This window comes from Zasmidium cellare (assembly GCF_010093935.1).
Source record: "Zasmidium cellare ATCC 36951 unplaced genomic scaffold M409scaffold_2, whole genome shotgun sequence".
Taxonomy (NCBI): domain Eukaryota; kingdom Fungi; phylum Ascomycota; class Dothideomycetes; order Mycosphaerellales; family Mycosphaerellaceae; genus Zasmidium; species Zasmidium cellare.
In genome coordinates this window covers 1,537,841-1,550,723 of record NW_022986946.1, presented here as the reverse complement: position 1 = coordinate 1,550,723, position 12,883 = coordinate 1,537,841, and the positions used below count along the sequence as shown (strand labels likewise).

The window sequence follows — 12,883 nt, the reverse complement described above, 5'->3', positions numbered from 1 at the left end:
GCAACGGATTACAAGTCAGCAACGCAGGCGGGCCTGCACAGCCGACACCCTAGTATCCGTCCATCAGGTCATCATGGCCTCCGACAAGAAGGATGCCTCGTTTCTGCGTAAACAACTCCCGGCTCTGCGGACCACCGACGCTCCCATGCCCAACGTATCCCCCTCGCGGTCTCGAACAGACCCTCCAGCTCCCGAACAGCAGCATCACGATAAATCACACCTTCATAGACGACTGCATTCGAATAGTATTCGTCATCGCGCGTTTACGGGCTCCAAGGATCATCATCACCGGCATAAGGCGAAGGAGACAGTTCAGTCGGCGATAGAGCTCAAACCTCCCATTAGCTTTGATACTCTCCTTCGACGAGACAAAAAGAGCCCGGATCTTAGTTCAAGAGGTGGTACGAATGACAGGCCTCATCAACCGCAGCAGGATAATGCAGCCAATTGGGCAGCACAGCATGCCATTCAGACTCCAAAGAGAAAGGTCAGGCCGATAGACGTGAAGCGGGTTAGAGATCAAAATGAGCAGCGCGAGGAAGAGCTCCGGGAGAGTCTCAAAACCGTCGAAGAAGCAGCCATGAGCAGCACCCGTCAACTCGACGACACCTACTACTCGATCCTCGAGAAAGCCTCCATCCTCCGCTCCACGGTCGCCAGCCTCTCCCAACTCACCGACGAGTCCCGCCGCCTGCACGCATCCTTCACCACCGACACCTCACAGCTCGTGTCGGAAACGAAACGCAACCTCAACGCCTTCGGCAACTTCGCCGGCCAGGAATCCACCATCAACACCCTCGTCGCCCACCTCAAGTCCTCCAAAGACCACACCAACGCGCTCAACGCGCGCCTCGAGGCCGCGCGGAACCGCATCGAGGCGTACGAGAAGCGCGAGAAGGAGAAGCAGAAGAAGCGGAGGAAGAATTGGTGGATCGTGTGGGGGGTGCTGTTGGGGTTTGTGATGTTGGTGTTGGGGGTGTGGACGGCGAAGCATCGCAGTACGGTCGGGACGAGGATCCATCATGTCGCGAAAGTGTTGGATGAGTTTGGGAATGAGATTGCGAGTCCGATTACGGCGGTGTTGAGGCCGACGAGTAGTCCCAGGGAGAATGTGGCGCTGAATCGGTTGTTTGATGAGTTGTGATACCCCAGAGTTTTTGTATTTGAAGAGTTGGAGAATGATGTCTTCCTTTTGTGTAGGAAGTTGTGATACGAGGGTTCGAATTAAGGCAGGCCTCGATTCAAAAGTTGCCTCGTTGCAACTCGACGTTACCCGGTCAATGTCGATTGCTCGACCTTTGGATTCGACGAATCCGACTTTCGGACATATTGCCGTCTCTAATCCAGTCCGCATACAGTCCCAAGCGTCAAGCCCAGGCTGCGAAACCATATCCGCCAGAAGAAGAGCCAGCCATCGGCAGAAGATGGAGAAAATCATTCTATGAATTGTGACAACCCAAGCTGAGAAGTGAAGAATAAGGAACGTGCTGGTTCTGCGTTTGTGTTGGAATGCGGTAAAGTGGATATGTGGTCTACTTCGCTGAACGGCCGGCCTGGATTTCAATATCGCATTTCGACGTCGAATCGAACGGGTCGATATCGATCCGATGAACTTGGAATTGGCGAACGATCACCCTACTTGCTACCTTTCGCTCTCGCAAATGCTGTCGATATGGCTCTCTCGTCCGGATAGATGTCTCGCGTCTGGTCCTGGTCTGTTTGAAGATGTGATGGGATTTCAAGATCGATGCAAAGCCGAAATATCGAATCGATACCCGTCCCGTTGACATGTTGCCATTGAGACGCAAGAAACACGCCAAATAAGCACATCAATTCGCTGCCGGCAATCTGGAGCTCCTAGTCACGCCGCACTGACTCACCGAGGGGTCCCACGAAGGCCCATGTCATCCGGGCGTACTTCGGCACGCAGATTTTCAACAGTCATATTCAACTACTGCTTCAACTCCCTCATCGAATCAGGATTATCACGGCCTGCTAGTTCAATGGTAGAATGCTTGACTACGACTGTCTCTCTTCGAGAGTATATTGTTACATCAAGAGGCTGTAGGTTCGAGCCCTACGTAGGTCAGACAATTCTTTTTGACCTTTTAAGTGGACTCGAGGTGGTTTCGGATTGATATCTTGGCCGAGTCTGGGTCGAGGAACTTTTTAAGGACATGGGTATGGATGTGAATCTTGCTGTTCACTTGCTATTTTTTCATGGCCAGTGGACATTAAACAACAACCAGACGACGCAGTGAGGCTCCTTGACACTGGAACAAGTCCTTCTTGTGTCCTTTTCCGTCAATTTTTTTGGTATACGTCGTCTCTGGTCGTCGATATCGATTTTTCGTTTTGCTTCTATTGTCAATGCCATGTGACTGTCAGCGACGTTAAGAGAAGTCCAATAGGCTCCATATTGATTATTTGGATAGATCTTTGCGTGTGCGAAGAGCTTCCTATTTGCCAAATGGTGTTGGTATCTTTCCAAAAGCCTTTCGGAGGACATGTTTACATTCGAACTTGGCGAGAAAAGGGAGTCGTCACATGGCAGGACGATGCCAATCCGTTTAGTACAAAAGCTAAGAGCTGGATCAGGCCGTGTTCTGGACAGACGAAAGCATTATTGTCAGGTTCATAGGCGAAGATAGGAGACACTTCATATGGAACAGGCATGCGTATTGCTGTACAGTACGTTCCAACTCTGTGAGCAACGATGTTAAGAGTCCTGACAATCATCTCAGCGAATCGTACCGTGGACGACATTGTAAATACCGTATCTACAGAAGCAGTCAAGATGTTGCCTCCTCGGTATGGATTGATGGCTTCATATGAACATCTCAACATTCGCACTCATTCTTTAGATACATTATTTACACAGTCTTTCCTCAAAATCCAATCTCTCAGAGAAAAGACACCACGACCGATGGCATCGTCGTCAAAGTGAAAGGGGGGTAAATAGACCGTTTGGGTCAGTCGTCTTTCATCGTGCCGTAATGCCGTACTTTTTTGGTTCCCCTTCCCCAACCCTACTAAATGCTCCTATGCACCCGCTCCCAGAGAATCTCGCATCAACAAAAGTCGGTCGTGTAGATTGCATTGGTTTGGGCCCTGCTTGTTGAATAGCTAACCCTCAGTGTTTGTGCAGCTGGGAGTCCAGCTACTCGGAATGCCACCTCTTCTCGCGGACGTGCATTTCCCGCCCTTCTCTCGCTCTCGAGCCGTCGCTTTCCTCTTTCCAGGCGAAGTACTCGCTCAGTCGAAGTTCGGCGTATTTGGTGTAGTCGAAGTCGATCTGGCTGATCATGGCTTGGATCAACGCCCAAACGCCCCAGAAGAAACCAGGCATGCCCCTAAATCGCTCGACCTGGTCGTATAGTGTCTCGATGTCCTTTTCAAAGTCGATCTCTACAGCGATGGAGTCGTTGTCTGATATTGAGTGGTAGCGGAAGCTGCCGACGTAGTGCTTCAGGAATTCTCGTCGTTGCGATTTCGTAGGTACCGCATCGTGCTCACAATCGTATCCAGCCCATTCAGCGAAGTGGTTGGCGATATCAAACGCGGCAGGACCTGGAGTGGCGTACTCGTAATCGATGAATGTAACCGGCTTCTCCTTGGACGTTCCGTTTGATGTGGATTCGGCCTCAGTCACAATCACGTTTCCACATAAGAGATCATGATGGACAAAAACGTAGTCTCTGCCGTCGAGACCAGGCGTGTCACCGAGTTTCGCGGATACATCGACAAGTTCGGCGTTGAGCATTTTCTTGCGCTCTGTTTCTTTATCAGTGCTCTCAGGCAATGCATCGATCCACTGCTGCAGGACGGTCCATGTATTGGGATATGGGCGGGTGCTCTGGCCGTTTGTGGGTGCGAAGGGCTTTTGGTCGGTCTGGGCATCTAAGATGGGGGTTGCTGCGATGGCAGAGATGGGAAGGGCGCCGTGCCATTGCCCGAGTCTCTTCGCGACTTGGCGATAGATTTCAGGCTTCGCCAGGTCCGTGTGTGAGCAGACATGACCAGGTACGAAACGGTACATGAGCCCATTGTCAAATCTTGCAAGTAGTGGTGGTGCTAACCCAAGCGTCGCGAGTAGGTTGTGTGCTTTCAGCTCTCGCTGGCGGTCTATCAACACGTCTGTGCCTTTACCGTATGCCCTCATCAGAACGGAATCCGACTCCACCTCCAGCTGTGTCCGACCAGGTCGCTTCTTCGTCGCCTTCATGAGCGTGTTCGTGATGCCATCGGTGAAGCGCGTGAGCTTGACCTCGCCTTCCTCCGTCTTCCATTGCGGCGCATACTCCTCGATCAGCCTTAACGCACTCGCTTCAGGGTCCGCGTTGTCGAAGGTGAAGGGAATATGCCGCAGGGCGAGCGGTGAGTCGACTTGGTCGGGCATTGGGCGGCCGGTAGACGCGTTCTGAGGAATGGACGACATGTGGACGAGTGTTGTTAGTGGTAGCAGCAGCAGCGATCGAAAAGCAATGTCTCATTATAATAGGACGGTTTGCGGCGAAAAGGTCGCAGTCGACGTGTGGGCTCTGCGTACAGCTCCCAATTGGCGCTAGGAAACAGCGCAGGGCCGTCTGAAAAGCATGCAACCCTTCGGCTATATAGGCCACACAATCGCCAGTCTCTTGAGTTTCCTTCGGCAGAGCGTATTTCGGCCAGCGCCAGTGGACAGGACCTCTGTGCCTGGAGGGCTGCTCGATCCCTGTGACTGACGTACAGTCTGCAGAGCGGAAGCGGGGCGAAGTGAGGTCGAGGTGGGCTGGAGGCACCCTATTTCGCTGGCATGTGAAGATCCAAGGTCTGAGAACGTGCGGGAATAAGTGGATTCGACGGCTGGATGGCCAATTCGTCTTGCCTGTTCCTGCGCAATGGCTCACAGGTGGAATGTCTTCCCAGATTCCACGTGTGAGAGTCGAAAGGCCATCGTGAAAGGTTTCGAAAAGGCCTCCTTTTCTGGCCAGCCGCGGAGACGGGTGATCGAGCAGGAAGGTGGGAGAGTGGGCGGCCAGCCTGATCGCAGCAAGTCGTGGGCGCCAGCGGTTTCATCAGATGAAACTAGTGTCGTAACAGGGCCCTTTTCTTGCTGTGACGAGTATCGAACAACGTAAGACCATTGCGTACCCAGCCAGGACTGAGCTTGTTGAGCAGGTCGGGTGACATTGTCGTTCTTTTTCCAACACAGCGAGACACAGAGAGCAGGACGAGTTGTTTGATGCTGGGCCACGACTTCTCTGCCAGGACATCCAGAGCGTGGACCCTGCCTTGGTGGCGTTTAGTCCGTCCTTCGGTTTTCGACCGGCCGCGGCCTAGCAACAAACACCTCACTTGGTCGCGTGACAGGAAATTCGTGAGGACAGCGAGGTCGTGGGGGAAGGCTTCATCGTGAACTGTGGAGGTTTTGATATGGCCCACGCTGACCGCCTTTCACGTGCTCGACATCGACAACGCCATGGAGAACCAGGCGTTCATCGAGACTTGTGGCTGCCAGCGATCCTTATCAGCCAGTCAGACCTTCTGAAGAGGCGTCTCTTATCGCACAGGAGCCTGAGCTGCGCTGAAAAGTAAAGCAACATGGACGTCATGTACTTTGCGTCTGATGTCCCAGCTGGCCATTCTGTCTTCATCCGTCCTCTGGCCTTGTTTTGACAAAGCTCGACATCTGCTGGAGGCGGGAGACGACATGGAAGAGCACGAGCGAACGCCGTTGCTCGACGTACCCCGAGATCGAGGGCTGAGCAAGATCCAGCGTGAAGAAGATGCCAGCTCGATTGTTCAGAGCCATGTAACAGAGGAGGAGCAGAAGCTCGCTGATGCTTCAGTAGGCGAGCGATTGGCGTAGTAAGATGGTTCATTTCGTGAACGTGAATTATCGTTGATGATATCCAAGCAATGATTATACCACCATCGACTGGCTCCATGATCTGGCAAGCAGCGGGAGCCACATCTCGACAGACTTCACCTGGCTAATCGCCAACAGGTCAAAGACTCATACCGCCTCCGCTCCGTCAACGAACGCAAAGGCCTCCGCCACAAACTCACCAACCTCTTCGACCAAGCCTCAGGCTGGATCGCCGCAGCCCTGATAGGAACCTTAACCGCCTGCGTAGCCTTCCTAGTCGACATCGCAGAAGCCACCGTAAGCGACTGGAAACTCGGCTACTGCACACGCAATCCCTTCATGACGCGAGAAGCATGCTGCGAGGACAAGACGCCCCTTTTCACAGGCCAGCAGAGTGGTAGCGAGTGTACCGAGTTCAAGGTGTGGTCGAAGGACTTTGGTCCGGCGTTCATGATATATCTTGGCTTTGCGCTGGCGTTTGGACTCGTTGCTGGGGGCGTCACGATGCTTACGAAACGATCGTTGCCGGCGACGGCTCCGGGGACGGGCGATAAGGATATGTATGGACAGCCTGCGGTGAAGGGGAAGAGTATGTATATGGCCGCGGGGAGCGGGATCCCTGAGATCAAGACCATCCTCTCTGGCTTCGTCATTCCCAACTTCCTGGATTTGAAAGTCCTCGTGGTCAAAGCGGTCGGAGCAGTCTTCGCCGTGGCGACGGGAATGACTTTGGGGAAGGAAGGGCCGTTCGTGCATATCTCAACCTGTGTGGGATATCTTGTCGCCCGGCATTTCCCCAAATACCGCGAGAATAGCCGCAAGATGAGAGAGGTACTTTCAGCTGCGTGCGCTGCTGGATTGAGTGTTGCATTTGGAGCACCCATCGGTGGCGTGCTCTTCTCCTACGAGGAGATATCGACCTATTTCCCCAGAAAGGTCCTATGGCGAGCATTCCTGTGCTCTCTCTTCGCGGCGATGGTATTGAAGGCGCTGAATCCGAACGGCACGGGCAAATTGGTCCTTTTCGAAACGAATTACGGAACCTCATACAACCCAATCCATTACCTAGTCTTCGTGCTACTAGGCGTCGCAGGCGGCATCTTCGGCGGTCTCTTCTGCCGCCTCAACTTCATCTGGTCGAAATGGTTCCGCTCCTTCTCCATCATCAAGGACAACCCCGTCTTCGAAGTCTTCCTCGTCGTCCTAGTAACAGTCCTCCTCCAATACCCCAACCCCCTCACCCGAGAGCCCGGCGACATCATCATCAAGAACCTCCTCGTCGACTGTCGCCGCGACGCCTCCCTCGACACATGGGTCTGCCAACAAGAAACCCTCCGCGACCGAGGCAGCTACTACGGCTACCTGATCTACGGTACCCTCACCAAACTCATCCTCACAATCATCACCTTCGGCATCAAAGTCCCCTCGGGCGTCATCATCCCCTCCCTCGACGCAGGCGCCTCCTTCGGCCGCCTCGTCGGCCAAGCGATCCCCTCCATCTCCCCAGGCATCTTCGCAATGGTCGGCGCCGCCGCCTTCCTCGCCGGCGTCTCGCGCATGACCATCTCCCTCTGCGTGATAATGTTCGAAGTCACCGGCGAGATCGAATACATCCTCCCGCACATGATCGCCATCCTCGTGGCGAAATGGGTCGCGGACGCGCTGGGCAAGGACGGCGTGTACGATCTCGCGCAGGCGGTTCTGGGGCATCTGTTCTTGGATCTGGATCATAGTATCGGGCTGGTGCAGAGGGAGAATGCGCTCGCGGCGGATCTTATCCCGCCGAGGCAGACGATGGAGGAGATCACGGTTCATGTGCCGGTGAATAATAAGGTCCCGCGGAAGCTGCTCGAGGAGAAATTGGATCAGCTCAAAGCTCGAGGTCTCATGGATGCTGGTCTTGTCCTTGTGCAGAATAACGGTATGCTGCAGGGCTACCTCGCCGAGAGTGAACTCGAATTCGGCCTGAACGAACTGGGTCGTATCTTCGAAGAAGACGCTGAGGTTCGACTGCTGGGACACGCAGAGGAGGATGGTGAGTTCGATCTCTCGCACTTCGTCGATCGGACGCCGCTGGCGGTGATTGCCACGGCGCCGATGGAGTACGTTGTTGAGATGTTCGGAAAACTGGGCGTGAGGTATTTGATGGTGACGGAGGAAGGGTCCGGAAAGTTGGTGGGTGTTGTTATCAAGAAGAGGTTGGTGGGGTATCTTGATGGGTTGAAGCATGGTCAAGGGTAAGGGGGTTGAGGTCGTAAATCAAATAGGGATTCCTGTACGCTATGCTGTCTGCTGAGGAGAGGGATTGTTTCGTAAGGAGTTCGTGCGCGCAAAAAGCAGATAACAAATGCTCTTCAAAATAGCCGACAGCGCCTCTTGCCTATGATGTCGCTGGTGGCCTCCAGTGCCCGTTCACGAAGTGGTATATCTCATTCACGCAACCCCAAAACATCAATAATCGCAAATCTCCAACCCAAAATTCACCACATCCCCAAACCAAACCAAAACTCAAAAGAAGCATTTCATCCATGCCGCTTGAGAACGTATCCCACTCCCGAACCTCATCATCCTCTCCGCAAAATCCCAACCTCGACCGGCCGCCCAGATCGACTCTTCGACCTCCTGCGGTACAGTGCGAATTGCTTGTCCTGCTTCTTGGCCGGTTCGATCAGCAGCTTGCCGGATCGCAGGCGTGACGTATGCTCGAATAGGTAGTCAGTTTCTCGCTTGTCCATGTCGCGCATGATGATGATGTAGTCGGGGTCGCTCTGTTGTACAGGTTCAGTCAGTCTGTAGTGTACAGGTGGAGGATTGATGGTTGATGGACTTACGCTGTCGTATTTCCATGGCAGGTCGTAGTCTGTTGACAATATTAGCATTTCGTCTGAAGTAAGTGTGATCGTGATGGATACGCACACTTCAACGTATCAATCTCAATAAACTCGCGCCGAATCTTGGGATAGATGGGCGCACGCGGTGGCCGCCAGACATCGAGCGTGTCCGTGGTCTGAACAGTCTTCTTGAACTTCTTCGCCTTCTCCTCGTCCACCATCATGTCGATCGTCGCTTCGGTGTACCCAAGACTCTGCAGACGCCTGCGCATCTCAGTTTGGAATTTCTCTTCGGCCTCCTTCTCCTCGCGCTTCTTCTTCTCCTCCCGCTCCTTTTGCTCCCGCAGGAATTCATTGTACTTGCGCTCCTTGGCGTCCTTCTCATCCTGCTCCTTCTGCTTGAACGCCTTGTATGCTGCCGCGTCTCTGCCCTCTTTCTCCTTGGCTTCACGCTCCAACCTGTCTTTCAAAGCTTGCTCGTCTGCTTTGGCCTTGTCCTTGGCTTCGCGCTGCTTTCGCTCATACTCGTCCCTCCATCGCTTCTCGTCCGCTTCTTTCTTGTCCTGCGCATCACGCATCTTCCGCTCGTTGTCCAAAGCGTCCAATCTAGCCTGGGCTTTGATGCGATCTTCGTCAAGCTTACGTTGCCGTTCCCGCGACAGCTCCCTCAGCTCAGCCTCCCTCTGCGCCAGCTGCCATTGAGCGAGTCCAGAAGGCGGCCGATCGAAAGCAGAAGCATCTGAACGACCTCTCGACCGCGATCGCAAGCGGTTCTCCAACACCATATCAGCAATCTCGCGCTCGAGGATCTCATCGCCTAGTCTCTCGCCGAATCGACTGCGACCACGGCTGTGGCTGGACGAGCGTGATGAGGCGCGGTGGGATGGTGGGGAAGCGGGGTATGGCACGTATGGAGGCATGGGAGATCCCTCTTGGTCTTGGAAGTTGCGGTTGTAGACGTTGATCGTGGGCGCAGGTCCGTGGCCCTGCGATCTGCTTCGGTGAAGTCCCCCGCCCATGCCAGGCGCAAGGAAGCCGTTTGGGTAGTCGCTGTATCCATGGTGGGGTGAGGGGCGACGCTTGTGGCCATAGTCCCAGGCGTCGTCGCCGTAGTAGCCGTTGATGTTCATGGTTGTGTTTTGCCTTTGCTTTTGATCTTGCTTCTTTCAAGCGATGCGGATTGCAAGAAGAAAAGTAGGAGATAGACGGAGATAGAGGCGGTTTGTCAGAGCAGAGCCACGCAGTTCGAGGCAGATGGGAAGCCTGACGGATTACGAGAGAGTGCCACTGATGTGTGTTCCGTAGGGTTGGAAGTAGGGAGAAGAGGAACAGGAACAGGTGAGCTCGCCCAAGGGAAGGGAAGTTAATCAGCGCGGTGCGGTACCAACAGGCCTCGTCGGGACTCTAGTCTGTCCTTCCTGGTCTTGCCGTTCAGCTGGAGTGGGGGCCGAGATGGTAAGGTATAGGCGACGGGTGTGGCAGACAGTAGTGGAGTGGAGGAAGAGCAAACAAGCGCGGTGCTGGTGTCGGGTGACGCGATGCTATCGTGATCCTCCAACACCCTCACCGGTGTAGGTAGCGTCTTTTATCACTCTTAGTAGCTACCAAGAGCTCGGCCTGGCACGCGAACGGCCACCCTGCTCGCGCACATCATGCGGGAGAGCCACCGCACCTGCACGGCGCAGCAGCGGCTATCCGCGACAATCGTTGCCGTCGTCGTTCATTGTGCGTCAGTGACACGCCGGCTGATACAATGCGCCGCCTGCTTGTCGCTGGCGATGTTCGGCGGCGGTGTACTTGCATGGAGCGTCTAGCCGTAGCCCCGAGAGAGTGGTGGTTGAAGGATTCTTCTTCTTCAGCTGAGTCTTACCGTGTTTGGGACCGGCAGCACAAGCACTTTAGGGCGCCCGAGCACAAGCGAGCCAATTGCGTGCCAGCATGAGACTTCCAACATCCACTGCTGCTATCTTTGTACGTGTGTTATGTTGTGTTTCGTATGCACACCTTCTTTGGCCGGTGTTATCTTTGGGGAAATCTTTGAGACATGCGCAGGCGTACAGGTACCGACGAGGACAGATTATTGCGTGGCGAGACTTTCGATCAGCCCACCCAGCCCTCACGTCTAGAGCTCTGCGTGCGGCTGAGAGGGAAGCTGGCCGGGGCAGCGATGTGGAGATGAATGTTCACAGGCCTGTCCCGTCTTGGGCATTGGTTCGAGTAGCTCATGTCCGATGGTGGGTGCTGGAATGTCGATGATCTCGTCGTGCCGATCTCGTGGGCTGTGACATAAGTGCAAGTAGAGGAGTCATCTTGGTGTGCCAGGCTGCCTGAGAAGGAGAAGAAGGAGGAGGAGGTGAAGTGGCAGTGTCTCGTGGGATGATCCTTCGCCACGTGCGCGACTCACCCGAACCAACCAACATGACTCGACTGACTGCCGGAGCGCCTGTCAACACGAAGACTGACATCGAGTTGCAGTAAGGCGTCTTTCTCTCTTCCATGCGCTATGAGTATACAGAAAGTACACGCTTTCTCGCCTGTCAAACAGCTCTGATTCATTGTACAAGAGTCCAACCGGCCCATGACCCATGTCCGTATCTCCATCTATATGATTTCGAACTCGTAAAACACGTATGGCTCGAAGCCCTGGTCGCCACCGAAGCCGGCACTGGCCATTTCTTGTTGCATGTTGGAGTCATCTTGCTTAGGCTTCCCTTTCTTGTCCTTGCTCATGGCGTTGCCGCCTAGATCTGAGAATCGGGAGTCAAGTGATGACTTGGCCTTCTTTGCGCGTTTCGAGTCGGTCTGTAGTCATGATTAGCTCGAAGTCGACTTGCGATCACTCTCGGTGTACAAACCTTGATCAATCCACAGACGTAGGCCAACGGAAGCCCGTATCTCAGAACAGTCTCCACGAAGACCCGAAGTGTGAGCACATGTATCCATCCCATGACAGCATCGCTGTAGCCTGTACGTCCTAACCTCAGCGCCTCACCCCAGACTCTCTTCTCTTCCTTCTCAAGCTTGCGGAGTTCTTGCTCCTCTGCTTCCCGTCCTCCCTCCGTGAACTTCAGATCTCTTGGCACCCATCGATGTTCTCTGCACTTATGTACAAACTCTTGGCTGACTTTCTTGAACGTCGTCACTGCCCACAGTTGGAATTCATCGTCTTTCGCAAGAAGTTGGGCAGATCTGGGGACGACCATTTCCGTTAATGATTCGTATGTCTTAAGGAAGTCCTTGACAAGCTGGTTTGGTACTGCGATCAGATGCTGTTGTAGGTATTCGGAGTCTTCGGGCTTGAGAATAGTGTCTGGGTTCACGACGGCGGTCAATGACTTCTGCGAGAGGTTTCCGGTGTGACTTCGTTGTAGGGAGGCGAGATTGTTCTTCGTGGTGTTGTATTGGTTGAATTTGGCTTTGACATCGTTGTCCACTGACGCGACTTCCTTTTGAAGTGTGTCGACGAGCTCAGCGATGGGCTTGTCTGCGCGGTACTTGACTTTGTTCCACTGGAAGGATTGAAGGTAGTTCTCGACGGGTTCTAAAGCTTCACTTCAGTATGCCAAACTCAAGACAGACACATCTTACATACTGTCATTGACCACCTTCTGCTCCTGTATCTTCTCTTCATCGCCCTCAAGCAGCGTCTTCAGTGAATCTGCCACCTTGTCCACAACGCTCCTGCAGCCTTGGTCGAGCTTTGCCAGGTCATCTGCTTGTTGTACCAGTGCATCAAGCGTGCTAATCTTGAACTCGGGTATAGCAAAGGGATATGTTGTGCCTTGATCCGGATTCACGCCAGATCGCAGTGCGGTAAGAGCTTCGTCCCGGTCGCCAGAGGGTGATATCGAGGTCGGTAGCGACACGAGGAAGAAGTTCTGGGTCGGCATCGTGCGTCTGGAGCTCTAACGCCGGCAGGAGGGGTATTTGAGAATGGTGAATGTCGATGTCGTGGCCTTCCTTTGTTTGGTGATGGACTCCAGACTGAGCTGGGATACGTCAAAGTCCAAGCTTTCCAGAAAATGTGGGGCGGGATGGCCAGCTGCGGCATTGGCGATGGGACTTTACCTGGATCAACTCTCCCGGTCACCGACTCACTCTCGACAAGGAATGACACCGGCGGATTGCTAGCTGTATGGACTGATCGAAGAGTCAAACTCACTTCCCTTGACACTTTCCACACGCTCTTCACATTGCATGA

General features: G+C 53.9%; 5 protein-coding genes and 1 non-coding gene across 6 annotated transcripts; 3 read left to right on the top strand and 3 right to left on the bottom strand.

Moving 5' to 3' along the window:
* Positions 1–73: 73 nt before the first annotated feature.
* Positions 74–1,144, top strand: M409DRAFT_17178 (uncharacterized protein; the record flags this gene model as incomplete). Its single annotated transcript, XM_033803943.1, has 1 exon — positions 74–1,144. One exon carries the CDS (start codon positions 74–76, stop codon positions 1,142–1,144), a length of 1,071 nt encoding a protein of 356 aa, XP_033674121.1.
* An 845-nt stretch (positions 1,145–1,989) lies between these two features.
* On the top strand, positions 1,990–2,089 carry M409DRAFT_t7. The gene has a single exon. It is a non-coding gene; the product is annotated as a tRNA-Arg (tRNA).
* A 1,071-nt stretch (positions 2,090–3,160) lies between these two features.
* On the bottom strand, positions 3,161–4,399 carry M409DRAFT_35457 (uncharacterized protein; the record flags this gene model as incomplete). The annotated part of the gene is made up of 1 exon (XM_033810404.1): positions 3,161–4,399. One exon carries the CDS (start codon positions 4,397–4,399, stop codon positions 3,161–3,163), a length of 1,239 nt encoding a protein of 412 aa, XP_033674120.1.
* Positions 4,400–5,692: 1,293 nt separating this feature from the next.
* On the top strand, positions 5,693–8,092 carry M409DRAFT_62799 (uncharacterized protein; the record flags this gene model as incomplete). Its single annotated transcript, XM_033815315.1, has 3 exons — positions 5,693–5,850; positions 5,900–5,936; positions 5,990–8,092. 3 exons carry the CDS (start codon positions 5,693–5,695, stop codon positions 8,090–8,092), a joined length of 2,298 nt encoding a protein of 765 aa, XP_033674119.1.
* Positions 8,093–8,415: 323 nt separating this feature from the next.
* On the bottom strand, positions 8,416–9,812 carry M409DRAFT_49704 (uncharacterized protein; the record flags this gene model as incomplete). Its single annotated transcript, XM_033811318.1, has 3 exons — positions 8,416–8,619; positions 8,683–8,711; positions 8,768–9,812. The coding sequence occupies 3 exons, from the start codon at positions 9,810–9,812 to the stop codon at positions 8,416–8,418; spliced, it is 1,278 nt and encodes a 425-aa protein (XP_033674118.1).
* Positions 9,813–11,283: 1,471 nt separating this feature from the next.
* Positions 11,284–12,572, bottom strand: M409DRAFT_17174 (uncharacterized protein; the record flags this gene model as incomplete). The annotated part of the gene is made up of 3 exons (XM_033803942.1): positions 11,284–11,484; positions 11,538–12,223; positions 12,275–12,572. The coding sequence occupies 3 exons, from the start codon at positions 12,570–12,572 to the stop codon at positions 11,284–11,286; spliced, it is 1,185 nt and encodes a 394-aa protein (XP_033674117.1).
* Between the last annotated feature and the right edge of the window lie 311 nt (positions 12,573–12,883).